Source organism: Eschscholzia californica, unplaced genomic scaffold (genome assembly GCF_041429995.1).
Source record: "Eschscholzia californica isolate CP2 unplaced genomic scaffold, dmEscCali1.0.p SCAF_6, whole genome shotgun sequence".
Taxonomy (NCBI): Eukaryota; Viridiplantae; Streptophyta; class Magnoliopsida; order Ranunculales; family Papaveraceae; genus Eschscholzia; species Eschscholzia californica.
In genome coordinates this window covers 7,434,819-7,447,389 of record NW_028238483.1, presented here as the reverse complement: position 1 = coordinate 7,447,389, position 12,571 = coordinate 7,434,819, and the positions used below count along the sequence as shown (strand labels likewise).

Genomic DNA, 12,571 nt, shown 5'->3' with positions numbered 1-12,571 from the left:
ATTTGGAAACTGCCTATTGCTGCCTCTTAAACCTCCTCTTCAATTTTTAGAAACTTTAGAAACTGCCTCTTACAACTTCATTACCTTCTTCCATTTTTTTTCTTTAATTCTTTTAACGTCTACAAGATTTTTTATTACGTAGAATGAAATAACAATGAGACCGATATTAAATAAAACATATTCAAGATGAGAGAATTCATAGTTGGAACGTCTGTCTCTTCTCACTCTCAGCATTTCCTTTAACAATTACTGCACAAATTCCGTAAACAAGAAAGTTTCTCCAAAACAGCAAATAAAGAGTTAAATTGAGAATAGATATGCAACTTCAAAGTAACAAGTGGAAGTGCCAAAACTACAAAAGAAACAAGCATGCCGAAGGGTTTTATACTATTATTCTTGTGAAAAAGTTATTAATGACACCCGTCGAACAACAACCGGTCTTAAAATAACATTCATGTCTCTTTCATAGGTCCCATAACTCTTTCATAGGTCCCATAAGATAAGGCAAGACACCAACATCGACTGTCTTTTGACAAAAGAATATAGAAAAAACATAATATGATTAGATAATACTAATCTTCATAACATATTTAATGTTGTGAAGTAACATGTAGTGAACTATCAATTGTCATACTGTTTGTCCTTTGCACAAGACGGGGTGACAGTTAGGGGGCAATGAGATCAATAATGCCAATGATTGTTGTGATATTGTGTCCAAAAGAAGTACGAAATATATTTTTGAACAACGTAGGGGTAATTCAAATTGTTGGGACTTGGGCGCTTCCTTGGCTAAGAAACATGTACTGGAAAAATAAGGGAAGTCTTAACTTTGTCAAGAGTTTCTATGATACTCTCCTACGAACAAATATATTAGATATGGTTCGAACTAAATATGAGTCGACAATTACTCGTACCTAAATTTCAGTTCTCAAGTCCAACTTCAAAAATGCCACAAAATAAGGTTTTTGAAAGCCAATAAATGTTTTATGATACAAAGAAGAGAAAGATGTTGATCACTTGGTAGGAAGGAAAACCCCCAAAATCAATCAAAATGGAACTCCTTTATAGAATTATAGAATGTAAAACTACAGTAATTCAATGATGAAGTGCATTTTTTACTTGAAGAATAACAAGCCCTAGAGCAAAAGTACTCCCCTGCTCAACTTCATGTTTAAACTGACTTTTCTTTTTTGATATCTTCCACTAAAGGTGGAGGAGCCTGAAGTACCCACAAATGGATTGTGGTGTTGCAATAGTGATAGTTAGAGTCGATAGCAGAGGTAATAATGGAAGGCAAAACTTTTTCACTTCAGAACATTTAAGAACTGCAAAGATGACCAATACACCTATAGACAAAATGATATACAAATCCCAAAGAAAACGTTAAGTCTCACAAACCTAATGATTATTCTAAATATAACAAAAGATTAATCATGTATCAACTTCGCCTATCATATACTGTAAAAAGAAAATCTGGTTACAGAACTTCTAAGGCATTGTTTCCAGTAGTCCCTATTATGAACATGATCTAGAGGTATTATCTGATTTTTTTTTTCTTAAACCGACCGAAGAGTTAAAGTGAAGGAACAATGTTATGAGGAAGTTCTATACTGTAAAAGCAAAATCAGGTTACAAAACTTCTATATACCTTCAATCAATGAATTGAAAGTATATACTATATTGAAAGGAAACCATTTATCGTACCTTCTCTAAAGCGGCAAATGAGTATGGCAAATGACAAGAGAACTTCAGAATCCCAAATAGCTAGCATGAAAATAGTTAGATGAATTATATGGATATTTCTATGACAGAAGTTAGATGAATATGAATTACGCATCTCCTTATAGGTTTCTTTGTAATACTTTTGGGTTGGTTTACCACAACCAACCAGACATTTTGCTACGTGATTGGCCTTCAAAATAACTATTTACCCATCTCCATTTTCATCTATGTTTTTTTGTAATACTTTTGGGTTGGGTTGGCTTACCAGTTACCACAACCGTCCAAAAATTTTGGTACGCAATGTCCTCCAAAATATAACTACATCTATGCAATTTTCGTTTGCCAAAGCAGTCGCATATCTTCCGATGCTAATGGCTCATTTCCTCCCAGTGCATTGAAACAAGACTGCAACTTCTATAACAGAGCTTACTTTCGATTATGGAACAAATAAATGAATAATGAAGCTTCCTTTCTTTCATCAACAGATGAAAACATAAGTGAATGAAGGTTAATACAACATATTGAATTCACAAATTTGAGGTAAAAACATCAAAAATTAGATAACCGAATATCTTTAATAACAAAAAATTTGAATATGTACCGAAGATTATAGAAAGTAACCTTGAAGATGCGATGTCTGAACTGGCGGAGGACTTCCCTCGAACAGCTGGAGCTCGCAGTACGTTGAACTCAACTAACCATTACAAAACCAACAAAACAAATCCAAGTGTGCACTGGCTCAATAAGGAGAAAAACTCTTGAAACTGAACTTTGCTATGGCCTTAGGATTATTTAAAAAGTAATTTCAATCTTCACGGAAACTGATGAATTATTATATATTGTACTCGATTTCAGTTTCTGTGGTGTCTGGGTCGTGCGTTGTGAAGAGAAATAGATGAGTGGGGTTTATTGTAACCTAGGTATAACCCGTGCCTCTGGCACGGATGCTATTGTTGAGCATTTAGAGTGTTATAAAATGGTGAATCTCCTGTTATCAAAACTAATTCGGTTATCACAAATGTAACATACTTGTGATTTTCTCATCGACGATTTGATGATGTTCTCTCTTAGATTGATGAAAATCTGAGCGTAGTTAGTGATCAAGATTTTACAAACCCAAAATCTATTACTTCCTACCAAAAAGACTGAAGTTGTACACACGAAAATGAGCTAGAATAAATTCATATTCATTCTTTGAACAACTTGCAAAAAGATGCACAAAATAAACAAAGGAGTGGGAATTGAACCAATTGTTGCATTCATTTATTGAAATTTTGGTTGTGGATAAAAAATATAAAATGGCCATTATAGAATTCAATAATTTAAAATAATAATAGAACACAAAAACATCGTAGTTATGATATTTCTTCATTAAAATTCAAGATCCCACTTTTCCGGTGCCCAATTTGCTTTCTATATATTAAGTGATCATTCACCTGACTACAGGAACCGTTTATGATACACAGAAGTATGTCAAAATCCCAAATAAGTTGATGATATTTCTTCATTACAATTCAAAATCCCACTTTTCCGATGTCCAATTTGCTTTCTGTATATTAAGTGATCATTCACCTGACTATAGGAACCGTTTATGATATACAGAAGTACGTCGAAATCCTAAATAAGTTGATAATTATTCTTATTTTAGAGCTTAGGCATGTTGACTGTTGTCATAGTTAAAAAAATCAATTGTATAGAAATTGTTTCCAGTGAATATATCAAACAAAGGAAACTCTCACACAAATGATGGACATTAGAAATCACATAACATTTCAAGAGATTAAATTCAAAAATGTTAATGTGACTACACCACATAACAACAGATCATAAAGATTTACTTGATTAACAACAAATTTAACAAATACTTTCAAACTCGTTAAGTAACAACAAAATTAACAAATATCTTGAATTCAAATACTCATTTTAGCATAAATCTAAAATGGGTTCAAGGGGAACTTGGTACTAATTTTATCTTTAGAATACTATTTTTTTTATGGAATAACCAAAATCAAATTAAGGGTAAGAATATAAAGGTATACCTCTGGCTTGGTTTGATGTTTGAAGATTGTGTCAAAAAGAATCTGTAAATGGAAATCACAGACTTAGATAAGAAGTTGAACCATGATAAAATTGTTGAATAACAAACAATTATTTAAAGAGTGAGAGCACGAAAGGAAAAAAACAAAATAACCTGATAATCGATGTCCATCTTTCCCATCTTTGGTTGCAACCTCCTTTTCAAAATATGCCTACATTAATAACATTTTCACATCAGTTACATTACCATTGTCAAAAGGAACTCCCAAACTAACTGGCCTATCTTGAGTTCATCGTCAGATAAAACTTAAGTCCAAATCAGTTCTATTTTACCTTGACATTCAAGCAAACACCTTCGCGAACCTAGAAAGAAACTTACTACACATACCAAATATTAAAAATTTTAAACTATCTAACAATGAAATTGGATAAAAACATTGAAATGTAGAAGATGAAAGACTGAACTTTTTTTTTACCTTGGCCAAAGCAAATGACGGTTTGCTCATATATAGACATGGTCCACATGGATGAGCACCAAAAGCGAATGGCTTCCCAACTATTGTAACAGACAGGAAATGGATGCGTATTTAAGGGTTTCAATGTTCTAAAGACTCTCAATTCGTGGAAATGTCAAAAGGGAAGGAGAAGAAAAGATAATGACCATTATAAATTCCCCACTTCAACTTTGACCAAAACACCAAACCCGGAAGAAATTGAAAAGGTTGGATTACATCCGTTTTGGCTGAAGAAATAAAAAAATCCACAAGGTGTTAATAAGTGAAAGTGGAGGATTATTTTCTTCTCAACGTTTTGGATCAGGAAATCTCATTAAGGGGTTTGAAGTTAGAGAGAGACAGAGTGAAAATGAAATCTCATTAAGCGGTTCAGACGTTTCAGGGAGAGTTAATGGGACAATTTTTTTTTCCCTTTAATGGCGATGAAACTGGGGAGACAGAGAGTTATTTTAATCCGGTCGTTGAACCAGCTCGGGGAGTTTAGACGGTCTAGATTTATCTTCTTTTCACTTTCTTGCATTAAGTGGGTGAACTAATTTTTTCTTTTTAGGGTAGGTGATAGATCAAAGGGTGGGGATACTATCAGAAACGCAATGAACGGTTGGATTTATCTATCGCTTTGTCCCAGTCAGCAAAAAACTTTGCGTTTTATATAATAGATTTGTCCCAGTCAGCAAAAAACTTTGCGTTTTATATAATAGACTAGGTAAGACCCGTGCCTATTGCACGGTGGATTCCGTTGAATATTTTATACATCATAAAATAGTTGACTACTCGTTATGAAAATAAACTAGGTTCCCTCCCCGTCCTACGGACGGGGAAGATCCCTCTTGGCTAACGCCTTCGAGGAGAAGAAAATAAATTTAAATCACAACATAAATAAGATAAAATTACAGGGGAGAGTGATAACCATGTGTTTGAAGAGTAGAGAGGGAGAACCGTATTTATACAATTTTGAACTGACTTAGAAGTCTAACCGAAACACTAAAATTAAGGGGAAAGTGGATGTGCAATCGTGAGTGAGAAGATGCCTGAGATATAGTTATTTTCGGGAGATTGTAACCGAATATTCAAAATAATTAATTGTTTACACTAATACCCTTACTTTTTAAGTCAAATTGCACTAAAAAGGATTTTATATCAGTCGTTCGATCTAATCAAAGGTAAATCTCTAAAATAAAATGGACGGCCGGACTTATACCATGAGTAACCGACCGAGCTGTTTTAATATAATAGATGACCTTTAAGTTGCAAAAATAGAATTTCGGTTACAATTGTTAGATCCCCCTTCAAAAGAATAACATTGACTTCTACCTCCAACACTTTCAATATCTAGAACGCCTTGCCCAAGGCATTTACTGGTGAATTTCCGAGGTTGATCCAATCTCTTTACAAGAGGCCTAACCTGACGGAATAAAAATCAAGAAATTCATTGAAATCAAGAAAATTTTGACCATTCTAAAACTAATAATTTTGTTGAATAGTTGTTCTTACCTACAAGTGGAAATCTCCTTATTACAGGAATGAAAATATCAGGAATTATAAACACCCAACCCAAATGAGTTAAAAGATGATAAATTATTAAAATTGGACAAATCATTATTTAAGGATACAACACATTTTAAAATCCAAGATGGTTCAATAATCACTTGGAAGTAAAATATTTGAACCATAACATTTTACCATACCACCTTATGCACATAGTTATACATGATGTTCATGTTTCTTAACCTAAAAATAAGAGTCTTAACTAAAGTTTAGTCCACGTTCTTAGAAACTCCATAGCTTTATAGCCAAGTATGTTAATACAAAACCACAAACCATCAAATACCCTATTATGTATAATACTCACAAATCACATACCTTTATTGTTCTTTTATCGGTTTTCCCTATACCAGCATATATTGAAACCAAAATAGAAAGAAAAGAAGATTTGAGATCACTTGAAATGTGAATTTTGAGTTGACAAAAAACTTCTTTCAATTATTCTTACAATCTTATGAAGTGTGTAACTCCTTCACACAATAGATACACCAAACTCTGCGAAGACAATCACAAATTTGAGGAAGTGTCTGGTCAAGAAAACTTGTATAGAATTTCTAACCGCCGTTGAATATATTGGTGAAAAGGATGAAGTTCACCTGTTATCATGAAAAGATAAATACGCAAATTAGAGAGAACTAAAGATGGTCAAATTGAAGAACATAGATACAAACCTTCAAGAAGTTGTTAGAAAGAAACATAGATACGAAATATATTAATAAATCTCTCCAGGCGAAATTATTAGATAAGATACAAGTGAGGATTTCAACTAATTATTCAGAACCAAATCTTCTTTAATTCGTAATTCAGGATAGATAGTTGTGTACTTACATACAGTAGTCTTTTAGGAAGAGCTTACCAAAACAATATTTAGAGACTCAAAAGATATAGAGAGGACCTACTGCCCTGAGACCAATATCCAGAAATTTTGATAAATCAAAGGAAAGAACTCAACCATGCAATTATAGAGAAGATAACGTCTTGAGCACAAGAGTCGTGGACAGTTAGAGAGTATTAATGCTTAATTTTAATTTAGCAAGCCTTGTAACTGAGTAGATGAGTAAAAGACAAGATTTAAAGGATAGGGTTTGTGTCAAACGGATAGTTACAAAAATGGTCATTAGTATCGAATTAATTGGCAGAATTTTAACTCCCAATACACCATTAAACTCCCACATTATTTCAGGTAATTAGTGTTGTAATTAGATATATAGATCTAAAGACCACAATTGAAGATAAATCGAGATGGACGACTATGATATCATGGGTGAACGAAGTTTGTACAATAGATTTTAATGAAAGAGTGAACGAATTTTCATTTTCTTCGATAGGTAATAGATCTAATGGCTAAAATTTAACAAAAAACACAACGAACGGCTAGATTTTTCTTTTTCTTTGTCCTATGCATAACCTGTGCCTCCGGCACGGGCGCTTCTGTTTAGAATCCTACGGTCACCAAAAGACCTTCGCGTAAGTTGAACCATCAAAAATAGTGTACAATCTAAAAAATCACCTAAGTATTAGAATTGCTATATTCAAACAAAAAATTTGAATTGCTTACTACCATTATACAATTAAAAAAATTATAAAAACTATAAAATTTGTGACAATTGTTATCAAATAGTCTTCAGCAATTTCCCTGGATTTAATTCTTCAATTGTTACTAAAATCTGCAAATTTTAATGGACAAAGAAATTAGGATTTCAAAAAGATAAAATTGGTAAGAACAATTAAATGAATTTTAGAGCGAGACCTCAACCTCCGGAAATTAAATCGATTGGAAATTGGAACAAATAAGTTGTACGTCACTCCAACAAAAATAAATAAATTAAAACAAAATTTCTTTAGCTTCTCTATGTCATAAGATAAAAACAAGAAAACCTTTTTAATCACTCCAACAAAAATAAATAAAGTAAACAGATAAACCCCTAAAGAGATGGAATAAAAAAATTGTCAAATTCAGTGGCAAAAGCTAATTTAGAGATATTTACTTAAAAGAAAAAAAGTTGGTTTGTAACTCCCTAGAAAAAGAAAATTTCGTAAAATATGTTTCCTAAACACTGAAAATCTCTTCCCCTTTCCCATCTCTTTGTGTAGAATAACCCGTAAGTATGGAGCAGTGTCTTCACTAATTCACCAAATAAGAAAAATGTAGAACTCAAATCTCGATCCACATTGATTTTGTCAATGTTCAATAGGAGGATTCTGAAGATAAACCACAACATGTGAGTTCATATTTAAGTAAACCCCTCTTGTAAAGAAAAGGAAGAAAAGAAAAATGAAAGATATAAAGACTTACATGATAAAAATTTGTTGTTCTCTTTCTTCCAATTTGAAGAGGCACACCTTTTTTTTCTTTTAGGCATTCCTACAAACACTTAAGATTTAAGTTTTTTCACATGAAATATTCACCTTAATTGTAGTATGAAGATTTGTTAATTTTTACCTCCAATGTCCACCTTGGTTGTTAATTCTTACCTCAAATCCACCTTGGCCTTCTCCATGTTTAGTTAGAGGAATCTAAAGATTAGCCGGTATTAAAGAGAAGGAAGAAAAGAAACGTTTGCATGTGAAAGAGTGATTAGGGAGAGAGATAGGTAGGATTGTAGGAAGACTCTTAACCGCCCTCTTTATTCTTTGAAAAAAAACAACCCTCTTTATTATTTAATGGTATTCAATTTCATTTCAAGAGAGCCAAATTAAGGAGAGAGTTGAACCATTGCCTTAATAGCCCTCTTTATTGTTTAGAAAAATAAACTGCCACCTTTATTAAATGGTATTCAATTTCATTTCATGAGGTGCATTGATATTAGTATTTTACGAGGGTGGACAAAGTTATGTTGCATTGAGTGGGTGAACTAAATATTTTTTTTATAGGTAGGTAATAGATCTAGTGGCCTAGATTTAACAAAAAAGCCAACGAACGACCGGATTTGTCTTTCAACACTTGTCCTCGTCAGCAAAAAATTTTGCGTTTTATATAATAGATATATTTTTAACGTGTTTGGTGTCCTTTAACTTTTTGTAAGTTGGGACAAATCGACAAGAGATCGTAGATTTACCAACATGTATCAATAGAAGTCAAAGTCTACATGGATTTATTTCAGCTATCTATCCCGAGTTACCTATTAATCGAACTGTCCTTACAGGCGCGGTGGACACCAAATATATTATATATATATATATAATATATATATGTGTAGGAATAATTTATATATTCAAGGGGGGGGAGATCATCCATTTGAAGGACCACATATTAGAAGAGAGAATGTGCTAAAGGGAAAGGAAGAGGTGGACTGACCAAGGAGTCACATGTATCTTTTTATATTTGAAAGAAGGAGTCACATGTATCTAATGTTTCCAAAGTACCACATGTTGTAAGAACTGATCCAAAAGTTAGTAATGAAGGTGGATGCAACCCTAACTTGTTGAGAAAGGTTGGTACTACCAATGGTTGAACTAGATTAGTAACTCTTACATCTTTTTGATATTATGGATAACATAAAGATACTTAAATGATTTAAAGATTATTATTTGATGGACAAGTTAAGTTTTTTTTGGATTTCATCAATAGTGAAGAAAAGAGAGTTTCTAGCTTAGGGATTTTCTCCTACCTTTCTTCTCCCATAAACCCTTGCTCCTCCATTAACAGATCAACCAACGCCGCTGGTACCAAGCCACAACCTCATCATTATTCTGAGATTTAGACCACTCTAAATATATTCCCACATCTATTCAGAGCTAGTTACTCAAAGCTCTTGAGAATTTCAATCGACCCCTAGATCTAAGTCTCTCATCAACGTAGCTCAAATTCTGGTAGTAGATAAGGGTAATACTAAGTAGAAGACAGGTTTGGTTTCACCACTCGCAAGAGAAACATGTAACAGTGAATTAGTGGCTAAGCAGAAGCAATGGTTTCTCGAACCTCAACAATGGAAGGGAAGTAAACTAAACTTGCTTATCTCTAGTTTTAGTGTTAATTAGTTAGTATCCATCTAATTTAACATCTTTTAGTTTGTTCTGATTACTTTGGTCTAACTCACATTATCAGTCTTGCATGCCATTAGATTTGAAGCTTGTGCTTTTTGTTGGTGTTTTTCATTTTCTTTACTAGTTGTTTATCGATGTTATTAGGCTTTCTAGAGATTATCGAGGTGCTTTAGTTTACATATTAATTGCCTCCTTTCTGGTTCTTAAGTATTAGTTTTCAGTTGTTGGTTGTATGCTACAGTTGGTTGTTTAGTGTGAGCTCAACCTTGGTTTTAGTGTGATGTTAAGATTAGTTTTCAGTAATTGGTTTTTTAGTGTAGCTCAACCTAGGTTTTAGTCAGACTATTAAGGTTTCCCTTAGAAGTACTGTCCCTAGACTTTTTTGTACTCAGCAGCTCGTGGGGTGGCCGTAGACTCCTCTGACTTGGGCTTGGAGCGAGGGGTGCCCTTATAGGCCAGACTCTTAGGTTTGCTTTGCCTCATGGATGTGTCTGTTCTGGCTTGGAATGTTCGGGGTTGTGGTAACTTTGCCAATCGTAAGCATCTTAGACGCCTTATTAATGATCACAACCCGGACATCATTTTCCTGTCAGAAACTAAATGTATGAACACGAACCTAGATAAGATCCTGAATCTCAACAACATTTATGACAAGCATGTGATTGACCCGATTAACAAAGCGGGGGCCTCGCCCTTTTCTGGTCTCCTCAATATGATATGGAAGTTAGGTACGCGGACAATAACATGATACACGTTAAAGGCACCCAAGTGGATAATGGAAAGATTTTCTACGTCACTGGTTTCTATGGGTGCCCGTACAATAGTAACAAAATGAAACCTTGGGAGATTTTGGCCCAACATACCCCTGATAACAATTACCCTTGGCTGGTTATAGGCGATCTTAATTGCATTCTTGACCAGTCTGAGAAGTTGGGGGGTAAAATTGCGCACAACCCGACCATATTCCAATGTATGCAAACCATCAATAACTTGGGAATTCATGATATTGGCTTTGTAGGATACCCGTATACTTGGTCTAACAAACAGTTTGCAGGTAACCTCATTGAAGAGAGGCTTGATCGAGCTCTAGTTAACTACAAGTGGATCACCGTCTACCCCTAGTCTAAACTCACAACCTTCCCACTCTTGGCTCTGATCATAATCCTATTCTCCTTACTACTAAGATTACCTCTTCTCGTGGTCGTAAACCGTTCAAGTTCATCTCGTCGACGGCCGGTTTCACTCTATCTCCAAACCTAATAGAGTGCTTCTATCCTCAGATTTCACACTCTCAGAATGAAGCTTTAACCGCGATCCCAGTCATAGAGGAGATCCGATCCGCCACCTTCTCCCTTAAACCGGGAGTTGCTCCTGGTCCGGATGGTTATCCTCCTCTCTTCTACCAGGACAACTGGGATACTGTTAAGGAAGATATTATTATCATGGTCTCGCATTTTTTTAGTAATTCGACTCTGCCTGCGTTGTCTAATCACACGCACATATGCCTCCTTCCTAAAACTAAAACCCCACAATCTCCCTCTGATTACCGTCCAATCAGCTTGCTCAATACCACCTATAAGATCATTACCAATATCCTGGCCAATAGACTCAAACCTGTCTTGACTGATATTATCTCTCCTTTCCAGACAGCGTATGTGTCAGGACGGCAAATTACAGATAATATCATCATTAGCCAAGAGCTCATTCACTCCTATAAGAAAATCAAGGGAGCAAAGAGTTATTTCGGTCTCAAACTGGATATGTCCAAGGCTTTTGACCGGATCGAATAGAGCTATCTGGAAAGCGTTATGAGACTGATGGGTTTCTCCTAGACTTGGATCAATCTCATCAACACTTGCATCACTACTAGCTCCATGGCAGTTCTCATCAATGGGCATCCTGGTATGACCTTCGATGTCAGTCGTGGGATCCGACAAGACGACCCACTCTCTCCTTTCCTGTTTGCTATTGGTATGGAAGGCCTCAGCCGACTTTTAGAGAAGAATAATAACAATACCTCTTTTATCGGTTTTCCCATTCCTAATTCTGATTTAACCATCAAACATCTTCTCTTCGCAGATGACTGTATCATTTTTGGGCAGAACTCCCTCGACAATATCTATCATCTCAAGCTAATCATGAAGGAATTCAGTAATGCTTCTGGTCAGATGATCAACTACTCCAAATCCAATATTTTCTTCTCAAAAAACTCTCACCCTAAATTCAAACCTATGATCATTCGGGAGCTCAAAGTCCATCAATCTTCCGCGGGAGATAAATACTTGGGTACTAATCTGTTCATTGATCGTAACAAAAAGCAAGCCTTCCAACCTCTTCTTACTCAGATAAAAAACAAACTCGCCAAATGGCAAACTCATCTCCTCTCGCAAGCTGGTCGCTCGGTAGTTTTCTCCATTATCGCAACGGTTGTTCCCCGATACCAAATGCAGTGCTTTGCCATTCCAAAAGACATTTGTACCAGCATTGAGTCCCTCCAAAGGACTTTCTAGTGGGGAAAAATCCAAAACCTTCCATGCCATTAACTGGTCTGCCATTTGCAAACCCCGTAAACTGGGTGGACTGGACTTTCGTCTTCGCATTCTTGATAACCAAGCCTTTCTTAACAAGATTAACTGGCGCCTTCTTAACAATCCTCAAGCGGTGTGGGTTCAAGTGCTTAAAGGGAAATACTTCCCCAAATCTCACAAACCCACTGCTCCTAAAGCCAACCAATCTTGGCCATGGAAATCCATCTCTAAACAGTA

The 12,571-nt window shown here is 35.1% G+C and overlaps 1 protein-coding gene and 2 long non-coding RNA genes across 3 annotated transcripts; 1 reads left to right on the top strand and 2 right to left on the bottom strand.

The window, feature by feature from the left end:
* Window positions 1-943: 943 nt before the first annotated feature.
* On the bottom strand, window positions 944-1,764 carry LOC147531516 (uncharacterized). Its single transcript, XR_015227905.1, has 2 exons — window positions 1,705-1,764; window positions 944-1,346 (listed from the first exon to the last, which is right to left on the bottom strand). It is a non-coding gene; the product is annotated as an uncharacterized LOC147531516 (long non-coding RNA).
* Window positions 1,765-3,694: 1,930 nt separating this feature from the next.
* Window positions 3,695-4,302, bottom strand: LOC147531515 (uncharacterized). The gene is made up of 4 exons (XR_015227904.1): window positions 4,236-4,302; window positions 4,093-4,137; window positions 3,914-3,971; window positions 3,695-3,803 (listed from the first exon to the last, which is right to left on the bottom strand). It is a non-coding gene; the product is annotated as an uncharacterized LOC147531515 (long non-coding RNA).
* A 6,221-nt stretch (window positions 4,303-10,523) lies between these two features.
* On the top strand, window positions 10,524-10,928 carry LOC147531514 (uncharacterized). Its single transcript, XM_086649730.1, has one exon. It carries the CDS (start codon window positions 10,524-10,526, stop codon window positions 10,926-10,928), a length of 405 nt encoding a protein of 134 aa, XP_086505856.1.
* Window positions 10,929-12,571: the final 1,643 nt, after the last annotated feature.